Raw genomic sequence first — 16,330 nt, 5'->3', positions numbered from 1 at the left:
GCCCCTGTAATTAAACTGTAAGCTATACTATGCAGTTCAGCCCAACGCAATGGTAGAAATGCTGCTGCTGGGGAGGCACGCTCCTTGCCTGTCCCTCCTCCACGCATCTCCTTCCTCCACTCGCCCTTATTTCCAACCTGACACATTTATTTTTGCATGGGGGAAGTTTTTCACACGTTTTAATAACATGGTGCCACTCTGAAAATCCTGATCTGGGTGGGGATTAACTGCGCAGAGCAGCTGGGACAGAGGGAGCACGAGTGACCGCCTGGCAGAAATGAGAGGCGAGATGCACATTCTCAGCTGCGGTCCCCAGAGCTGGATATGCCAGTGGCACCACATGGGACTCCGGTGATATCCCCTCTGCTCTGAGCCCAGCGGGGTCTTCCCATCATCTCATAGCTCACTGCATCCTTGGCTGGGTGCTGATGGCCACAGGAGAGGGCAATGCTAGCAGCCTCACACGCTGCTGTAGGTGTAGGGGTAGCTCCATCCAGGCTTCATTTCTGCAGCAAGTAAGCTGTTAAAGCTTTGGGTTTGAACCAGAGAAATGCTGGTAAGTCACTCTGGGGCTTTCTTGTCCCTGCCAGATAACTCCAGTGACCTCTAAAAGCAATGTTACACTCCCCATCGGCCGCCCTGCCCTCCCCTTTCCCCTCCCTCCTTTTCCTGTTTAGTAAGCAGCTTTGCTCAATAAGGGAAAAAAATGTACTGTCTTCCCTTAATGAATGTGCTAAAATTACCCCAGCAAGTCCCAGAAGCTATAGCAGTATAGGCCTCCCCACAAATCAGGCTTTGCAAATATTAGACTCAGTTGAAAACTCCGATAGCTCAGCACAAAGCCCCAGCAGGACACGCTTGAGATAGAGCCTGCAAAAGCACCGGGCGATGTCAAGTGCCTGCAAGCCTTGCACGCCCGGAAAGCAGAGTTAGCCGAATGGGACGTGGTGTTTAATTGGTCAGTCTGAGATTTTATAGCTGCCAGAAATTCTCCTGTATGTGCTCCCTATCCGGGATCACCAGCAGGACATGTGTATTGGTGCTATGGAGGAGTAAGACAGTTTACAGAGGTCCTCCAGCCATGGTCTGGCATTACCTATGGTACAGTTCTGCTCCTCAAGCAACCCCTTAGCAACACCTAGGTCTTCACTGACCCCAAACACAGCAGAATCAAAAAGCCTCCGAGGTTCAATCTTCCTTTGTGAGTTTGGACAGTGTAACTAACTCCTTTCTCACACCCACAGGTACTGTCCTGTGCCTTGTAAGGCATCTGTCACACAGCGCATCACATTATCATCTCATTTTCCCCGAACTACTACTTGTTCTAGGGCTAGAGCCAGAATTTGCAATATTTTCCCAAACTCAAAGCATCCTGCATTAGAGGAGAGCAAGAAACCATCATTGGTCACACAAGAGAAGAGACTCTGCCACTCCAATGCCCACCCACTAGTGCTGGAGGTGTGATGCTGGAGGAGGAACCACCACCCCTCTGTATTTCCCAGTTGCACAACCTTGATTTGTAAAATCCCAACTGTCACTGAAACAGGGCTAAAGGAGGTGGAAGGGGCTGGTCTCCTGCATTGTTCTTTAACAATAGCATTACAAAACAGAAGTTGCAGAGCAAGCAGGAAGGCGTAAGGCACCACGCCTCCATCACAGAGCTCCCACGGCCGGTGCCAGCAGCACATCTGCCCCACGCCTCTCCTCCCACTGCTTTTGCCAACACAGCAAGATGTCTGCTGCTGCTGCCTTCATCCCAGCCCATCCCAAAACAGTTTAAAGGCTGTTTTAAAGGCCATCTCCAACCCCATGACGCTTCCACACCCTCCAGGACATCTCTTCTGAGGCATCTCCCAGCTCCATGAAGCTTTGTTTGGAGACAAATCACCCCTCAGAGCTTCTTGTTGCTCACAGTTTTGGTTCAGCACACAGTGCAGATGGGAAGCCGTCAGCAGATGTGGGTAATATTGTCCCCTATGCTTCAGGGCGGATCAGATGCAGGGATCCAACCCTCTGGACTACACTCATCTCTTCCTTGTTGTGTGCAGTTTCCACTGCTCTTCTCCAAAGACATCTGGACTCTCAGAGGACTCGAGGAAATGTTAAAAGCCGGGTCAGCCCTGCAGTTGCTTTCCTTTTGCCTGCCAGCTTCCCTGCAGGGCAGAGTCCAGCAGCATCCACAGAACATGCCAGTCTTCTGCTCAAGGAAAAGAAAAATCACCCTGCAACAGGCAAAAGCCCTTCCCCACAGCTCCCCTCCTGCAGCTGAGTCAGGGCTGCTCTGCCCCCACCCCATCTCTTTTCTCCCAAACTGTAGTAGCTTTAGATTCATTAGGCCTGGAGTATAACTGTGCACTGGGCTTTTCTCCTGCTTCAGCACACAGAAATAATACTGGAGATGTGTGCCGATTGAGACCAAGGGTTGCCAGCTGACAGCTCCAGCAAGAGGCTGGGTTTATCCTGCCTGTTTGCTTCAAATTGCATGTTTCTTCAAGCTAGGAGCAGAGAACAACTGGGGAATGCCTCCCACTCACAGGTTTCCAGCAGACCCAGAGCAAATCTGACCACTGCTTGAAAGAAGAGAGCTCTGTGCCGCAGCGAGGTACGGCATGAGGAAACATTGCAGGGAAGGAGAGCCGTGCCCAAGGGGCATTTCCCAGCATCTCCGAGTATGCGGTGACACCAGACCCCAAACTTGTGCCTTCCCAGGCTCCCTCATGTTTCCCACCACCTCCCCCTTGAATACACTGAAGCAGCAAGGACAGGCACCCAGGAGGTACCACACCAGCTGGGCCGTCACCCCAAATGCACAGGGAGGCACTGGGAGAGCTGGACAAGGTCCACACAAGAGCCTCAATTTCAATACATTGAGCACAGAGCTGCTGGGACAGCATCTGGTCTTCCCACTCCCTCCTGACCTAGGGCTGTGCTCTCAGCTGTTAGAGCTCTTGCATCAAATTTATATTGAAAAAAAAATCCTCACCTACTTGGATGCCCAGAAATCAATGAGCTCTGAATAATCTCAAACACTGCTCTTGCAGGGGGGTAGTAAAGAGAAAAGTAACAGCTGGGCCTGAGCCCCAATTTGCCTGCCTCGGGGAGGGGTGCCAGAGGCTGCGATGGGCTGGCACAGTACCAAGGGCTCTGCAGAGCCTCTGAAGAAAGGAAGGGGTACAACTATGAATATATATATACACACATATATATCTGTCTCCCAGCAATAGCAAAACAACAGGGCATAAGGCAGGCTAAGCTCTGGGCAGACATTGCTAAATGGTTTCCAATTAATTAACTGATTACATGATAGAACAGAAGGGGATTCAAGTGAGTGCTGTTGACCTTTAAGAATAATTAATATCATCAGGATCGCAAAACTCGTCCAAGAAAAATAATTAGGAAGATTCTAATATTGCCTCCAAAGCCACATCGAAGGGGGAGAGGAAGGTTCTGGTTAATTCAGAGGCACAGTTCCCAAGTATTTGCTAGCAAATCCATCTCTCCCTTACACTTGCTTCCCCCTACAGAGCTCACACACACACACTTCTTCCCTACCCCAGTCAACCTTCCCTCTCCTCTCCAGATCCATTTTCCTCATCACCTTTTCTACACCCCATCCCCTTTCTGCTCCATTTCAACCTTCTTTCCTAATGACTTCTTGCTTCAATCCTTTCTTGCAACCCTCTCTCTCCAGACTGGTCCCTGTCCCTTCCACAGCTGCATCCCATCCCCTGCTCATCTTTGACCAGCCCCAAGCTCCACTCTCTGCTTTCCTGCTCTTCAGGAAGGACCCCTGGTCTTTCCATATGACATGGATCCACTTTTTATCTCCAGTCACCACTGGCAGCTTCATAGGCTGACAGAAGGCAATCACTACATGTAATCCCAAAAAAGCCCCCCCCGCTTTTCCTCAGCAGTCAAATCCATCACAGAGGCTGGTCTGGGAAGCAGATGTAAGAGGTGCACAGCAGCAGGAGAAAGTGAAAGATGGGGAACTCGTGACTCCCTTTTCTCCCATTACACCTCACCAAGCACATGAATACTTGCAACTCACTGTAGTTTCCTTGCTTCTCTTTTGCCAGTTCGCTTGGCCCACAGGTCCTGTGTGGGAGAGCGGCTGGAAAGCCACTGAGCCAAGCAGGAACTGCAGTGGTGAGCTTCACAGGGAAGGTCACTCGAACACACTGGAAGGGAGGTTGCATGAGCAGCCAACATTTCTTGCAAGGGAAGCGGGGGAAAAAAAAAAAACACAACAACCCACATCCCTGGAATGAAACCCACCTTTACAGCAAATAAATAAATTTCCTCCTGCTGCTTATTATCATTAAAACTTCTGTTGTTTGACACTTCACTAAATTATAGATAAAAGGAAAAATGGTCTTCCTGGGCTCAGAAAAGCAGGCTGCTGCCAAAGAGCTGTGTTTACACCAGCTAATGAAAAGAAAGCCTGCCATTAGCCTACAGCACTCACCCCCCCTCGGTGGGGAGCAGAGATTCCTGCACCCACAGCACAGGAGGCCTGGGAGCAGTGGCTGGCCACCACGAGGGACCAGAGCTGGGGAGCATGCAGGTGCAGCAGGCTGGTGTGGGGAGGTGCACACATGGGGAACAAAGGACCAAAGGGAACACGCTGTCAGACAGCAGAGGTGGCAGTTGCCACCTCCCATGCTGCGCGGCAGCTCCTGGCCGCAGCGGGAGGTGAGGCTGACGTGCTTCAGATATGCCTCAAACGGCAAGAAAAACACTCAGCCTAGGAGACAGACAGCATCAAGCAGGGAGCTGTCTTGTACCAGGCTGCTGCTTGCCTCCAGGGGCCCATGGAGTGGGGATGGGGAGCAGGAGATGCCTGGAGCACACCTGAGCATGGGCATAGCCTTTTGGGCAGAAACACTCCTCTTTGTAGCAGCTGAACACACAGGGAGGAGTAATGCTCTAAGCAGAGGCCTGCCTGCAGCTACACCTGAGCTGTGGTATAATGTGCCTCATCACAGCCCCAGGCATGCTTGGCTGAGGGGGACAGGGAACTGTTGGTGACTTAATACAACCAGAGTCCAGCAAAGCCTGCTTGCTACACTCCTTGCTTATAACCACCCCAAAAGCAGAAACATGTTTTGTCTTTGACAACTAGCTCTGTCAAAAAACACAAGAATGTCTTGACACTGCAGTTACATTTTTCTTGTTCTTGTCAATACATGATGTACTTAAAAAGGAGAAATGTCTTTCACCCACCCTTTATCTTCGAATATTGGTCACGGTGAGGAACATTTTCAAATGAAAAGACTAATCACCATGAAGCACTGAGTGCTTCAGACTACAGCAGGCATTCCTTCATTATTCTGAGACAGCAAATTACCCACAATTATCAACACGCACAACTGGATACAACAAACATTTAGCCAAAGCCCATGGGTTGTGGTTGCAGTGAGGTTGGATGGCAGTTCTCCTAGAGAACTACTCATGTGAGAAACCTACAGACAGCAGCCGGGGAGCAGTGCTGCAAGACGAGACCATTCACTCTGCAGAACAAAGCTGGTGCCAGGAGCCACTGCAGTTCAGAAAGTTTATATTGCATGTGTCAAACAGGCATCTCAGCAGACTGGCTTCATAGCAGGAGAGATGGAAGAATAAAGGTGCAGCTGATAGTGAAACCAGGCTGGCCATCCCTCAGGTGGGCTCACACCTGATGGCTTGATCCATCTTGCACCTGCAGCCAGGTGTGCGCAGCCACTGCTCCACTCACTGCCCCGGGGTGCTTGCCTGGGGCTGGAAGGGGAATGAGGTTGTTCCAAGAGAAAGACGAAGGAGGCAGCAGGGGCAGGCAGGGAGACCAAGCTGCAGGTTGGGGCTGAGCAAGAGGCAGGGAAGCTGGGAGGCTCCAGTGCAGGCAGGGAGGCTGGGTCAGAGACCAGGCTGCAGAGAGGCAGGGAGGGCCAAGAGGCCTGGATGAGGCTAGAGGCCAGGGCCCATGCTGCAGGCAGGGTGGCTGGGGCTCATTCTAGGCTGCAGGCAGAGAGGTCAGAGCTGATTTGGCAGCAGGTAGGCCCAGCTGCAGGGAGAGAAGACAGGAGGCTGGAGAACTGGGTTGGAGACAGGGAGGCCTGGAAATCTAGAGGGTGGGAGGCAGAGAGATCCAGTCACAGGTGGGAAGGCCAGGTCTGGGTTGGAGGCTGGGAAGCAGGGAAGCTCAGCTGCAACCAAGAAGATCGGCATCTGGGGTGGAAGGCAGGAGGCCAGAGCTGCAGGCAGGGAGGACGAGAGGCTGCTGGTGCAGGCAGGGCGGCCGCCGGCCCTGTCCGTGGTGCTGAAGCGCGGCCCCACGGGACGCACGGTGCCGGGCACGGCCCCACCCCACGGGGCACCCGTGGGCACCAGCAGAGCTGCCTGGGGAGTGTCCTGGGAAACGCCATGCATGACCTCACGGCATGTCAGAGGACATCAGACATGAAACATACTCATCCTGAGTCACTAGCAAGTCTACAGACACGATTACCCACAGCTCCCAGGGAAGACAAATCCCTGGCTCTTACTGGCAGCCTTGTAAATATCCCATGGTCTCTTGTGTCTGACATAATTCACAGCTCATCCCTTCACAAATACAAATGAGGGGAGGGGGTTAGTGAGAAACTCCACCCCCTCACACAGTTTTCTAATAAAAATTTATAATTCCAATAAAACACAGGACTGCCTAACTTATGACATTTAAATTCTCGCCTAGTCACACACCATCATGAATTAATGTCCCATCATTCATGCCCTGTCATATCTTATTGCTCAAATAACATATGATTTTAATGTTTCTATTTTTCTGCCCTGATGCTTATTGTCTGTACATCAAAAAGGGAAAAATGAGTCCTGGAATCATACTGTTAGTAAACCAGTATCACGGAAAGTAAAATCCCAGGTGAGAACTTGTGCAGTCACTGAACTTCCACTCATCCTGCCATGATTGTTCACTCTCTCCCTCAGCAGCTTTCAAGCAGGTTTCCATGTCCTCAGGTCCCTCCTGGGGAGGGTGCTCCTCACTGCGCAGCACCTCTCACACTGATATAAGCAGGTGTGACATGCCTTGCACCACATCTATTCAACTGAGCCACAGGGTTTGGGAAGCGAGCAAAAGGGACAGCCAGAGGCAGTTTTCTGGAGTACCTTCAACGCTGCAGTGGCCTCAGAAGCCTAGCAACAAGATCCAGTCCTTGTCATGCCCAGATTTCCAGAAATCAGCTCATTCTGTGCTGCTGGTGATCTCAGAGATGTGGTGAGGTTTAACCAAGACACAACTACACCTCATCTTCAGGATCACATCCAAGAGGAATGTTTGGCCTCTCTTTGAAGAGAAGCTCACAACAAGACATCTGTCAGGCTGTTGTCGCACAGCAAGGACTATATCACAGAGGATGAGCCCCCCAAAAACCCCATCTTGTCTAAAGCTCACATTTTACCCCAATCCTGAAAGAAGACTTGTAAAAAGACACACAAACACACACCCCCATGTAGGAATAGCCTCATTCAAAACATCCCCAGCATTGTCTGCAGCTTTTTTTAAAGAGGGGATGGGAAAAAACAGGACCTTTGCAAAGCCACAGTTGCCCATTTCACATGTCTGCCAAAAGACAATTGATCCAACTTCAGAAAGGGAAATAAGTCTCATAGGCACACAATGCAACTGAAAAGAACATATCAACATTTCAAAGGAAGGAAAGAGAGACAAAGCCACAGCAAAATACTGAGCACCCAGTTACCAGAGTGATAGGCGTAACATTAAGAATCCAATCATGCAACAAATATTTGTGATAGCATTATTATAACTCATCTTACATTGCAACAGCATCCCACAATTCAACGCCAGGTTTCACTAGAAACCATACAAGGTGTTATGCTGCAAATAGATCAAATAAAAGCAGAGAAAACAAATGTTATTATTCCAGGTTTTCAGATGGATAACCGAGGCAGGACAAGTCTTGCTGCAAGGTGCACAGTGCTTCAGATGGAAACTTTCTTTCTCAGGTCCCACTTAGAGTACATCAAGTCACAAACTCACCACTTCACCTCCTATTACAATACAATAAACCCTCTCCAGAGCCGAGCGAAGCAGCCTGCAGCCAGGAATTAGTTACCCAGCCCTCTGAATGCAGGTCAAATAATTTCAACCCAGCCTGAAGGAAAGCCACAGCCCTGCAGGGAACTGGTCTCTCCTCTGGCCTTGTGCACAATGGCTGGTAAAACACAGGGCCTACCTCTGCCGCTGCAGAAAAAGGAATAGCTGCCGTTAACTGCTTATCAGTCACCTGCGGTAAGGACTGGGAATAAACATGCCATCAAACTACCGCTGCTGATTAGCATACCAGCAAGGACCTGTGCTACACTGGCATCCAGGGGATAAAGCAGATGAGGGGCAAAACAGGAAAGTTTATGGAAGCAGAGGAGATGTTACTACTGTTTATTTTAGTGACTGCCCTATAAGTATGCCCAGCATTTTATAGAAGAACTAAAGACACATGGGGGAAAATGCCTTCCTGAGTAAATCACAGCACAGAGGTTTGCTCCTAGAAGGGGTTGGAGCAGGAACATCCTTAGAGTACAAATGGGAATCAAAGGGTACCCAAGCTGCCTGCCTGATCAGGGATAGTAAAGAAATATTCACCTAATAGAAATCAAAGGGTGTTTCAGTCTTTCTCATACTTCTTAATTTGCCTGTATTCATGGAGAAATTCAGTTCCTATTTATTCCTTTGTAAATGCAAAATAAAACACATTAAACTATCAAGGAGGTGGTTTAGGTACATGCATTTTACTTCACGTTCCCAGTGAGCTAAGAGCTTACATACAGTCATATGCCATGGCCCAGCTGATACACATGGACTTGTTAGGCTGCACTGACTTGAGAGTATGGACAGAAAATCAAGAGCAACTAACACATGACAGTTTGGGTTAGGATAAGACTGCCAGAATACAGTGCAGTGATGAAAGGACAAAGCAGGGAGAAATCATCAGGAAGGAGGAGGAAGGGTAATAGGACATCCAGAAGGGTTGCAGGCAGTCACAGGGCCTGAAGCTGGTTACAGGAAGAGGGCAAAAGAGAGAGAGTTTAATCCTGCTTCATATATAAGAATGGCTACAAACTACAAAGCAGGAGCAAATGACCCTCAAGCCATGACCAAGAGGGAACAGTGCTATACTTGCAATAATTCAGCATCTGATATTTTGTTTCTTTCTTTATTTAGTGTAAGACCTTGAACAAGCTCCCAGACACACAGAGCAATGAAGGTGAACCTTGCCAGCCTTGCAAGATGGTTGCCTGCAGCCCTTCAAAAGTGCACAGGCCTCAGTTGCTGGAGGGCTTCAAGTGCTGTCCTGAAACAGCACTGAAGAGGGCAGAGAGCGACTCACCAACCTTGTGCTGCCTCAGCCACCTCAATTTTCAGGGGATGCAGCCCAGTTTCTTTCCTATCAAAGCCTAAAACCATAACACATCTCTGGGAATTCCCATGTCAAAGCTACAAACTACACCCAATACCAGGGTACTGGTTTGTATGACACTGACAGCTACCATGAATCCAGCCAGGACACTGAAGCTAACCCCATCCTCAGAAAACAACACAACCTACAGAGGAGGCTCTAGATTAATCACAGCTCAGTTTTGCCTACGAAAACAAGCCCATAGATCTGCCAGCTCAGTCTTTCACCAGGCAAAGCAGGTCCCTGCACACTCCTGCCATCACCTTCCAGAGCTTCCCCAATCCTCATTTTTGGGAGAAAAAGACTGACAGGATCACACAGATAAAAACGCCTGTGGAGCAGAAGGTGATCTGACCATACCATGCTCAAAAACCAGTTACACTCAGCACAAAGCACTCCAGGGTCTCAGTCTTTAAGCCCCTTGGCTGAGGACTGGAAGAGAAAGCTTGATCCTCAACCTCATCCTTACTGTCAGGCAGTGCTGAGAGAGCACTCTTTGACAGGAGCTGTGTCTTCGCCAGCCCACAAATGAATTTAGAGCATGCATAAACCTCCAGAAGACAGTTTAAGAAGAGCCTCTGAATGCAGACAGAAATGGCAATTATTAATTTTCTAAATAGAAATCTGACTACTTAAGCCTTATTTAAAAGTGTGCCTGTCTCTATAATTACACAGCCTTAATTTGTTTTCTTTACTACACAATAAATAAGGTGTGCACAATTACCCTCTGCAAATACAAGGCAGTGCCTCCTGACTGGCTGGCTGAGTACGCAGCCGCCCAGGAAAGCATTTAGAGGGAATCACAGTCTCTTAAGTACCTGCTTCCCAGTAAAGGGGGACTCAGGCACTGAAAATGTCAACTTGTCTAGCTCTATGCACAACCTGCTGAGAGCCTACTCTCCTACATGCACAGCTCTACTGTCCCACTGCCAGTGAAGGCGGGACACTTTGGCCAGCACCAAACAGGTCCTGTCCTCTCCTGTGCACTGATTCCTGGTGTACTGTGAAGCTGAGCTCTTCTGTGGACTTGCCAGTGGCTAACGAGGAGTGTAATAATGTTGTAGTCTTCTCCACAAAGCACTACAACAACCTCTCTTTACTATTCCTCTGCCTATTTTCATGATACATGCAGGAACTTGATATCCTCATGACCTGTAATTCTCTATCAGGTTCAAATAAATTGGCAAAAGCATTCCAGTGTTATTAGAAGGACAGAGAGAGTGAGAGCATGCAAGACTTCTTCCTCAATAAGCTGTGCTAATAACAGAGACATAGTAAATATGTATTCAGACGGTTTATATGTCTCAAATTTAGGAATCATATCATCCTAAAGTTTTCTTGTACAGCCTCAAGTGTCAAAGACTGAAGTTTTCTGCCAGCACCAAACATTTCCCACGTTCACCTCCATCACCTGCTAACACTGACTTCCACAGATTTTAGCTACAAGGGCTCAGTTTTCCACAGCCTAGACCTGTTAGTCCTCACATCCACTGCATGGTGTTGTCCAGGACCATCCCTGTATTAGCCAAAGGGCTGTCAAAGCTGCACAGAAATGGGACCAGGAACCCACCAGTGCAACTTTGCCCAGTGAGAAGACCTCCAGTGAGGGCACATAATGACACTGTATGATATCCAGTTTAGATCAGACCCACATCTATCCCCATTCAACATCCAGCCAGTACTTGTTCTGGAAGGAGTCAACTGCCTCAGCCCAATTGCCAGCGGAAGAGGTAGATCCACGTTGCAAAACCCACTGTTATATTTTGGATTAATTGCCTCTGTAGCAGTGATAAGCTTCGCAGCACTGACGATCAGACAAGCCATGGAGCCCTAACCCTCTTCATTCAAGCAGAGGGGAGAGGGATCCAAAGTTATTTCTAGATCCACATCTCTGGCTCCCAGTCACCCACTGCTCCCCCACTGATTAGGTTGGCCTCAAGTACCTTATACTTACACTGCTAATTTCAAACCTTAAAGGACAGGCATGACCCTGCCAGGCTGTACTTTGGAGCACTTTGAGGTCTACCACTCAGGCAGCTGGATGCTGAAAATCACCTTCATGGGTTTCTAGCCTTTCCTCCCTGACTCTCTGATGGGGAAGGGGGAAAAAAAAAAAAGCCAAACCTCATCCAGAACCATTATCTTAAACAAACCCACACAAACCTGAGCTCCTGCAATTAGAGCTGGGATAAGTGATCTGCTTGTGATTGCACAGCTGGGGTCTGAAGACAAGTGCGTGCACAGAGGAAGGGCCAGAAATAGAAGTTGCTGGGAGAAGGCAGAGCTATCTGGCCCATCTGAGAGGAGGAAACCTTGATGAAAGGCACTGGGAAAAAACTCACTTCAAAAGGAGACTGGGATTTAACCCAGTATGGGGAGTGAGGGGGAAAAAAAACAGCTTCCAAGTCCTCATAATTAGGACATTAGCTTCATGTGGAAAAATGCCTGCTGCTGCTCAGACCCAGCTTATAGCACCCTGCAAAGGTCCAGCCTAGGATCCCCACCACCCAGTGCCAGCCCTCCCTAGCAGTGAAGACTCCCTGTCATTTATCAGACACTTTTGCCATCTTACTGACTCAACTCCACCTGCAACCATCCAAACAGCCAGCAAAGGCTTTTCTTTTCCGGCAAAGGAGAAGGAAAACCAGGGCATCGGCAATGACACATAGCAGTAACTCAACAAGCCTTAAGCACACCCATCCCACCGTCCCCAGCCCCACACCCATCCAGCTGCAGCCAGCCCCACTGCAAGGGGATTGGGACAGCATCCCTCGCTCCTGTCAGCTACTGTACCTGGCTACAGCAGCCCAAGACTTACAGCAGAGTGACATTTCCATTAATCCTTTTATCCCTGGTTCCTACATGCGGCGGCTGCAGAAAATGTCAGGGCTTCAGCAAGCCGAGCTACCTGGGATGCAGCAGCTGCAGAGCAGCCGAGGAAGCACCCCGATGCGCTTGCACGGTGCCGTGGTCATGGAGGGGACCCCGGCTGGCACCAAGGTGCCTGCCAGGCTGCAAAAAGCCTTGGGAGCCACCATGGTCCTCCCGGCAGGGAGAGAGAGCCCCAGAAAAAGCAGCCTGGCTGTGAGGGAGGAGTGGCACCACGGCCTGAGAGGCTCCAGGGAGCAGGAGGGAGCTGCCATCCCAAAGCACCAGGTCTCCGTCTCCAGGTACCCAGCATCCACCATGGGGGACATCCACCTTGCAAACATCCATGCTGACAGGTCCCAGGAACAGCATCAAAACCCACTGGCAAACACTAACCAAATAATGTACTTACTTGCCTCGAGCTTCAAAAGGCAAGGAAAGAGAGATGTTAAGAACATGATCAATCTTACACGGCCCAAGCAGTAAACAAACACATATTTCATCACCACATACCAACCTTAACTCTTGACACAAGATGGATGTGGGGTTTTTTCCATCTCAAAAGTAATCTCAAAAGACAAAAACACTTTTGGAAAAAGCAGCAACAATTGCATGTGTACACATTAACGACACATTGAGTGTCAAAACGAGCATATGTGGCCTTCTAAACTCCTATGATATCCAAACTAATTTCATCAGGAACCAAATGTTATTCATTTTATCTGCTAGATACATAAACAGCAACTGCACAATAGACCAACAACCCCAAAAAAATCAGTTGGGAGAGGTAGTTGGAGAAACGCTTCCCAGTAACAAACAACTACAGAAAACACAAAACAAACGCTACAAATCAAAATAACAAAGCGCAGAAATCAGGAAAATCCCAGTGGTCAGCATCAAGGAGGGTTTATGATGAAAAAATAAGCACTTCTTTAAACTCAAGAAGGCTCCGCGCTTGTTCACAAGGCCCTTAACTATTCATGCCCTACGGTACCGCAGATCTCCTATTTGGGAAGCACTTTACCATCACTTAGCAGCTGTAACTGGTTTTCCAAAAAGGAAGCTTTTGAGGTTTTTCAGTTCACATCATGTCCCAGCAGACATTAAAAGACAAATCTATCCTGCTCTGCAGGTCGCATCAATCTCCCTCCACCAGGAACATGCCCATATCGATGGCCACATGCATCTGCAGACTCAAACAGATGCGCTACAGCCATTTTTCATGGAAGGAGCCACTAGCATCGGTTTCCAAAAAGCAGGGATACACACACATTCTCCATCCAGCCCATCAGCTCGTGCTCAAGGCCAGTGGCCTCACACCAATCCCTTTTCAGTTTTTATATCTATACCAGAGCTGAGAGGGTTTTGATCTTGGACACAGTCACTTTGAAGAGGTATTTCAAGCCCATGAAGCACCTTGCATGCTGGCCTGAAATTCAGGTTTTCCTGTATTGCCTTGGGAAAAGTAAATACATATCCAGAAAATAAATCAGTGCCCTTCACCTCAAGGATGTGGTAATTCCCTAGGACACCATACCTGCTGGCTAACGATGCCGCAGCAGCCGGACACTTGTGCAATGTCCCATGATAACAGGACTCCAGCCTCTCCAGCACAAAACATCCCTACCCCAGGCCTGCTGCAAATGCCAGTTTAAGAAGTCAGTAATTAGGAGCAGAGCTGGCAGCCCCGTGCCCCAGGATTTCTGCCGGAACAATCACCCTTTGGTTAAAAGCTAACGAACGGGGCAGGCTCTGGCTGCGTGCTGGGGCATGAACTCTGCAGAAAGGGAAATGTGCACAGGCCACTGCCAGGCTGCTAATGAAGCAAGCGCTCGTTAGAGCGGCGGTCAAAGCCAGGGCAGTTACTGAAAACTGAAACCCACCAGCTGCCCAGCAGGAGCTTGCCCCATCCTGCATCACAGCCCATTGCACTTCCCTGTGCCTTCGTTTTTCCTCCTCCCACCCTTTACCACCTCTCCCTCCCTTTCCCCATCAGCATCCCCCTCCTCCTGCTGCGAGCACTTTGGGGGTCTGCTTTGGGGATGGCCTTTCCACAGGGAGCAGAAGGAAAGGGTGCGGGAGCCGCTGGCACTCACATATAGCGCAGGTGAGGGTTCTTGGCAAAGGCGCGTGGCTGGATGTTTCGTAGTCCTGAGTTCCTGATTGTCCTGCAAAGAGATGCAGAAGGGCAGCAATGGAGTCAAGGGTGACGACTGCTCTAAAACCCTGTGCTCAGTGCCTGAGGTGCACTGGGAGCCCTGCGGTGCCCCCCCGGGAGGCACATCTCTTCCCAGACAGCCTCTATGAGTTACAAGCAAAGAGGAAATTGGGTTTTTCAGCTTCATCTGATACGGTGACAACACAGGCTGAGCGCAGAGCGGCTGCTGGGTGACACTCTCCCCCCACATCCACCAAGGCTTGCTGGGGTGGCACGGAGCATCTCCTGCTCCTCTCTTCTCCCTCCATCTTCACAAGCAGCACTGCCTGGCCCGACAGCAAAGCTAACCCCCAGTACTGCCATCGCCCCTCCCTCAAACCCAAGAGAAAATCCTTCTGCTTGCAGCTCTGATAAGGAGGGGAGAGTACTTTGCATAGGGAGTTATGGACATTGAAGGGGCAATCCTCTTCCCACCCTGTTTTGGAGAAGCTGTATCAGCACTATGACCAGGGTTTATTAATATCTGCTGCTGCAGACAAAAGTATGGCAGAATCCTTTGCTGCTTTCTCAGGTGAGATGAGAACAGCAGCCAGCCTGCTTACGGGGCGGGGGGGGCGGCAGCATGAAAAGCACAGCTTGCTGGGGTTTGGTTGTCAAATGCTCGGCAGTGTACACCTCTCCTCCAGCCCACAGGCAAGCTGTACCTAATGTAAAGCTCCCAGTGAAACGCATTAGCAGAGTCTCCAAATAACCCTGAGCAACACTGTGCATCTCATGCAAGCAGCACCCAGGGCGCTCCCAGTTCCTGGAGGGGAATTAAGAGATTGAGTGATATCCTCATTCGGCCAGGTTTCCCAAGCACCTGGCAAGTGCCTTCAATCTTATGGACCTCAGTTTCCCCTCCCTGATGCACAAAGTCAACCTTTCCTAGCGCTCAGAGGGTTGTGCGGTGAGATGTGATTCCCTTACTGTGCAGCACCACCATGATGACGACTGTGCTAAATGAGGACCAACAGCCCAGCAATGAAGGATCGGTGGAGACAGCTGAAATTTCAGCCCCACAATGCGAAATAAGTCAGAACAACGCACAAGCCCAGAACCAGAACAGCAGGGGAGAAGAGAGGTCAGGGCTGGTGTGTGTTGACAGAGCTGTCAGGAGCTAGCAATCTTCCTTCTCACAGACCCAACAAAGACCAAAAAGCACTTCATCTCCATTTGCAGAGTCTCGTGGCAAAATGCAGCAGAGCCAGTAGCTGAAACAGGCTCTGAACATCGTGGCATAAAGACTGCGGATGAAGGAAAGCTGCAGCTCTCTGCTGGAAGGAAGGGGCTGCCCAGTGCTGTTCTCCTCCCCAACACGCAGGACATACTCACAGCCTCTGGAGTCCCGTGTACAGCTCCATGTCAACGGCATTCAGCGTCTGCAAGTTCTTCCAGTTCTCTATGTGTCTGTGGAGAAGAAGGAAAGGCTCAGCTGTGGCATAACCAGATGGTCGCTCTGCCCAAGCAGGGGACAGCACACAGCGAGAGCTCATCATGCCCTGCCACCCAGTCCTACACCTCTTCCCACCTTCCTTCAGCCAAAACCTTCTTGCAACAGGTCTGGAGATTGGACCTGCTCAGGCTTCAGCATCCACACCCTCAGACACATACTGTACACGCCACGCTGCCAAAAGAAAGGTTTCTCATGCTGCTTTTTATTCTGTTTTCCCAGTGCTTTGGGAAAGCCAGATAACATCATTTTACCAACAGTTTCAAGTGTGGAACGTGCAGCTGACACATTGAACATCCTTGCCCAAGTCATTGCCCTTCTCTGCACCTCACTGTGCACATCGGTAAAACAAAGACATGA

At 49.7% G+C, this 16,330-nt stretch overlaps 1 protein-coding gene across 5 annotated transcripts in view; it reads right to left on the bottom strand.

The window, feature by feature from the left end:
- The window catches only part of NTRK3 (neurotrophic receptor tyrosine kinase 3), a 215,799-nt gene that overhangs the window by 166,300 nt on the left and 33,169 nt on the right, over positions 1-16,330 (bottom strand). For all 5 annotated transcript variants that reach the window (XM_059823721.1, XM_059823720.1, XM_059823722.1 and 2 more), the window contains exons 2-3: positions 15,853-15,927; positions 14,417-14,488 (exon numbers count right to left, since the gene is read on the bottom strand). In XM_059823721.1, coding sequence (XP_059679704.1) covers positions 14,417-14,488; positions 15,853-15,927 — 147 coding nt within the window. The remainder of the gene's footprint in view (positions 1-14,416; positions 14,489-15,852; positions 15,928-16,330) is intronic.

This window comes from Gavia stellata, chromosome 13, assembly GCF_030936135.1.
Source record: "Gavia stellata isolate bGavSte3 chromosome 13, bGavSte3.hap2, whole genome shotgun sequence".
Taxonomy (NCBI): domain Eukaryota; kingdom Metazoa; phylum Chordata; class Aves; order Gaviiformes; family Gaviidae; genus Gavia; species Gavia stellata.
Note: the sequence above shows the minus strand (reverse complement) of the source record. Positions and strands in the feature narration are given on the sequence as shown.